At 38.8% G+C, this 4,689-nt stretch overlaps 1 protein-coding gene across 1 annotated transcript; it reads left to right on the top strand.

The window, feature by feature from the left end:
- Positions 1 to 1,699: 1,699 nt before the first annotated feature.
- On the top strand, positions 1,700 to 3,075 carry LOC104265482. The gene is made up of 7 exons (XM_026839415.1): positions 1,700 to 1,929; positions 1,982 to 2,132; positions 2,184 to 2,260; positions 2,313 to 2,370; positions 2,420 to 2,478; positions 2,588 to 2,911; positions 3,009 to 3,075. Exons 1-6 carry the CDS (start codon positions 1,894 to 1,896, stop codon positions 2,840 to 2,842), a joined length of 636 nt encoding a protein of 211 aa, XP_026695216.1. The 5' UTR covers positions 1,700 to 1,893; the 3' UTR covers positions 2,843 to 2,911; positions 3,009 to 3,075.
- The last annotated feature ends 1,614 nt before the right edge of the window (positions 3,076 to 4,689 follow it).

Below are 4,689 nucleotides of genomic sequence, written 5' to 3' on the forward strand. Positions count from 1 at the left end.
GCGTTCGTTCATTGACATGTTGAGTGGGGGAAACATTGGGAAGGCTGTGGTTGTGATGTCATAATCGTAGTTGTGATGTCATAATTGTGGATGTGATATTGGAATATTGTGATTGTAATAATTAAAGCAATATACCTCATGCTCACAGTAATGATTATATCAAAATAATTACAACAGAAGAGAAGGAAATTATCAGAAAACTTAAAAATCGAAATGGGTAAAAACCTACTATAGAAAAGGGTCAAATATTTATGTGGCTGAGGTTTGATTAAATATTGGTCAATGCAATTTGTTGGTTGAGGTTTCGCGAAGTCATTGTTTCTGTGAATAATTAACCTTTGCACGACGGGCATCGACAGTCGTTATAACATGTGTGTCTTCTTACCACAGAAATAAAAATGAATAGAACGCGCATCTTCAATGTTGGCAAAGGAGAGAGCACGATACACTGTCTCTCTTTCGCGGGTCGTTCCCGTTTACTATTGTAGTCAAAGGAGTCGATGACGTTTTGTAGTTTTTTTTCGTTTTTTGACTTAATTTAAAGTTATTGTGTAAAAAAACTATTTTTTAATTTATATATATTTCTAACAAACCGTTTGTTTGAAATTTTTAATTAATTTTTTTAAATAATTAAATTTCCTAAACAAGTGGTAAACTGTAAGCGTTAACGTACCAAATAACTAAAATAGCCTAATAAACTTGAATAGTTGGTGTAGTTTTTTAAATAAACAGCTAAAACCTTCCAAAAATACTATGCGCCTATCTTTTACAATGGAGACGAAGGGAAATGGGGACGGAGTTGGCGGTCACGTGAACAGAAAAAAGAATATATCACGGTTTTGAGCAGTTGCGCGTTCTAGTCTTTTTTATTTCTGTGCTTCTTACACACCAGACACACATGGGTAATACTGCCGCTGGTGGCCAGTGAAAATTTTGGTTTCAAAAGGTTCCTTACGCCTCCCTGATACTCGCTGTATAATTTTTTAAAAAAACTCGGGCGTTCGTGTCGAAAATTAACTTCGAAAATGCGCAAAAACATGCCGCGTCACCGTAATTCGTCCGACTCGCCTAAGGTTAACGATATATTATATCACAATAGCGAATGTTACGTCACAGTAGTGACATATTACGAACAGTACACCACGTTATAGTCTTGTTTTTCGCACTGTTTTATGCTAGGGAAAACCCTAAGCCCAAACCCTTAACCCCAACCCTAACCCCTACTTTTAACCCACATCCCCTAAATCCCCCAAGAAACTAAACATTACGTAATCTGTAACGTAGAAATCAAACGTGGTGATTCGCATTTTATGACGTAATAATCAAACCTTTAACGGCTCGTGTGGAAAATACGGTGACGCATCACGATTTCGCGCATTTTCGAAGTTAATTTTCGACACGAACGCCCGAGTTTTTTAAAAAAATTATACAGCGAGTATCAGGGAGGCGTACGGAACAATTTGAGATCAAAATTTTCACTGGCCACCAGCAGCAGTATTACCACACACATGACACATGGTGTATTTGTACACCTCATGCTTGCTTAACATACAGTAAACTAAAGTTAAATCACAATTAAACTATAGATACCTTATCTGTAGCTATAATTAAACTCGTGAAATAGATTAAGTGACACACTTTGTTGAACAAAAGCGCCTACATGCGGACTTATGTCTTTAAAATGCATATTGTTGCAAATTCTAAGTTTTGTCCCCAACGCAAAGTAAATCCAGAAACCGCTTGAAATAAGTTTTACAAAGGAATGTTTAGGGAAGGTAACTAACGACGCTACGATTGTGACGTCACTGATGCGCATTCTAAAATCAGGGTTGATATTGTGACGTAATTTAGAGTTGAATAGTCATAATTAGCATTATATGACGTCACAGTAGTATGTCCATATTCAAAAAGCGCGATTCGTCGCCGTTGGTAAGTTGCGTGTTCTATATCATTGTATGAATATTAACCAATATACCTCCAGCGTCACATAGGGATGGCTTTAGTTCCCCCAGCAGCATTCACAGCCGTACCCCAAAGCCCACCACCAACGCCAACAACTAAGAAGAGGGGAAAAAAGAATAAAATATTGCAGTCGCCTGTGGTACCTGCTATAATGGCTGCCAATATTACAGGTACCGTGTGATATCACATAACCTTCGATCACAACATACATACCTTCACAGCACAAGCCGTCGCCATGGGCAACCAATCAGTTGAAGAACTTGGATTGGATTATGACATCATCATGGATGATTATGATGTAGGTACATGTGATAATACATATATTATGACATCATAATTATGCATACCAGGATGAAACATACGCGCAAGTCACGCATCAACGACCATCGACAAGTTACCACGACAATGGTGAGTATTGTGATGTCATCAATACTATTATGACATCATATATTTACAGATGATGCATATTATGATGACACAGTTGAAGTCGAAGATCTCTATGCCAAACCCTACAAGGTAAATGACAACTAATGAAGTTTCATGGCCTCATGGGTTTGTGGTTCAAGTCCCACCCTAACCTTCTTATGTTCCATAAAGCTTCCATTCTAATCGTTCTATATATCAGCGACGAATAAACGAAACAAGAAACAAACTTTTACGGAAGTCCAAGAAATTAGATCCTCACTCCCAATATTCATCCGCACGCAATGGGTTATTGGGGGATTCACCTGAAACTAGCCTTAAATTTGTGGGAAACTCTCCAGAAATCCATGGGAATTCCCCTACCAGCCCCTATAGCATTCAAGAGAATTCCCCAGCCGGTACTTCCCCTAATACCCTGAGAATTTCCCCACCCACCCCGATGAGTTGGAACGATTGAAATTAAAGGAAAACGAAACGAGGGAAATAATGTTTGGGTTGATGGCCGACAATCGGAGGTTAAAAAGTGGTAAATGTATTATTTCTATGTTTCTTATAAGTTGTGATATTTTATTTCTATGTTTCTTAAAAGTTGTAATATTTTTTTTATGTTTGTTGCATTGCAGGCACCGAAGCGAAACAGAAACTAACCGACCACGACAATATTCCCAATGCAAATATTTCCGGCGAAAATATCGAACAAATTTTAGATTTGCTTAACGACAGCAGTAAGTTCTCATATCAGGGGATTCCCCACATTAACCCCCCTCACCTAGGTGGGGCAGGGTCGATCGTGATGAAGCAGGAAGTTCAAACCCTCGTTGACGAGAACCAGGTGCTGAAAGATACGATTCGAAGATTGAACAGCGAACTAGCGAGTTACCAGGGTAAATATGGGGAAGCCCCTGGTGTGGGAACGATTGAAGGCCCATGGATGGTACGTTGAGATCCGTTGTGCGACCTTAATTTACGGGTAATCTGGAGATTAAATATTTATAATCCACAGACAGATGTTTCCCATCTAAGCCCATTGTTTGTTAGTTATGATAAACAATTGAATGACAAAGATGATGTCATAACCAAATATCAATCGGAATTATCGACTTTAATGAACGAGGTTTGATGTTGGGGTGTAAACCCTATTAATATCTTAGGGTCAATATTTATACTATTTCTATGGCAATAGATGAAGGTTGTGATTGCTGAGAATGAGGTGCTCCACAGCGCCACCCAGCAGATTCGTGCCAAACCAACAATATCCCAACAAAAATGGGATAATTTAAAAAATCAAAATAGTTTGTTGTTGGAGGAAATAAATAATCTGATGCAACAGCTTGAATTAATGAAAAAGAAAATGCAAGAGTTGCACGAGAAAAATGTAGAAGAAGGTACATTATGACATCACAATCCTAAGTATGATGCAATAATCCTACTTGTTTAGTTGCCAGTTTGACCAATCAGCTTTCAGCCATGAACGCTGCGTTCGAAGCTGCAGACAAAGAATCGAAAATTCTTAAAAGTGAAAATAAAAGCTTAAACGAAGAAATTAAAAAATTAAAAATAGAAATCGGGAAAAAGATTTCTTTAGATGAACATGATCAGGAGGTGGCGCTGTTAACAAAGTAAGCGGTCGTGGTTGGATGACTTTTGTAACGCTTGAATCGTTAGTTATCGAATATTTCTTTTTTAGTGACATCGCGTGTTTAAAAGAAAATTTGGAAAAACGAACAAAAAACTTGAATTTGAAACTTCAGGTCTGTGTGTGTCCAATGTGCAAATGTTGTGCCGTTGTTGTGTCCAATGTGCCGTTGTTGTGTCCAATGTGTCGTTGTTATGTCCAATGTGTTGTTGTGTCCAATGTGTTGTTGTGTCCAATGTGTCGTTGTTGTGTCCAATGTGTCGTTGTTGTGTCCAATGTGTTGTTGTGTCCAATGTGCGGTTGTTGTGTCCAATGTGCGGTTGTTGTGTCCAATGTGTCGTTGTTGTGTCCAATGTGCGGTTGTTGTGTCCAATGTGTTGTTGTTGTGCCCAATGTGTCGTTGTTGTGTCCAATGTGTCGTTGTTGTGCCCAATGTGCGGTTGTTGTGTCCAATGTGTCGTTGTTGTGCCCAATGTGTTGTTGTTGTGTCCAGTGTGTCGTTGTTGTATCCAATGTGTCGTTGTTGTGTCCAATGTGTCGTTGTTGTGTCCAATGTGTCGTTGTTGTGTTCAATGTGTCGTTGTTGTGTCTAATGTGTCGTTGTTGTGTCCAATGTGTCGTTGTTGTGTCTAATGTGTCGTTGTTGTGTCGAATGTGTCGTAGTTGTG

Source organism: Ciona intestinalis, unplaced genomic scaffold (assembly GCF_000224145.3).
Source record: "Ciona intestinalis unplaced genomic scaffold, KH HT000252.1, whole genome shotgun sequence".
NCBI lineage: Eukaryota > Metazoa > Chordata > Ascidiacea > Phlebobranchia > Cionidae > Ciona > Ciona intestinalis.

Excerpts from the sequence above, each read along its gene's own strand:
- LOC104265482 (XM_026839415.1), top strand. The coding sequence starts at position 1,894 with ATGTCCATATTCAAAAAGCGCGATTCGTCGCCGTTG. Across the intron at positions 2,261-2,312 it reads TCATCATGGATGATTATGAT|GATGAAACATACGCGCAAGT; the intron begins GTAGGTACATGT and ends TATGCATACCAG. Across the intron at positions 2,479-2,587 it reads TCTATGCCAAACCCTACAAG|CGACGAATAAACGAAACAAG; the intron begins GTAAATGACAAC and ends TCTATATATCAG.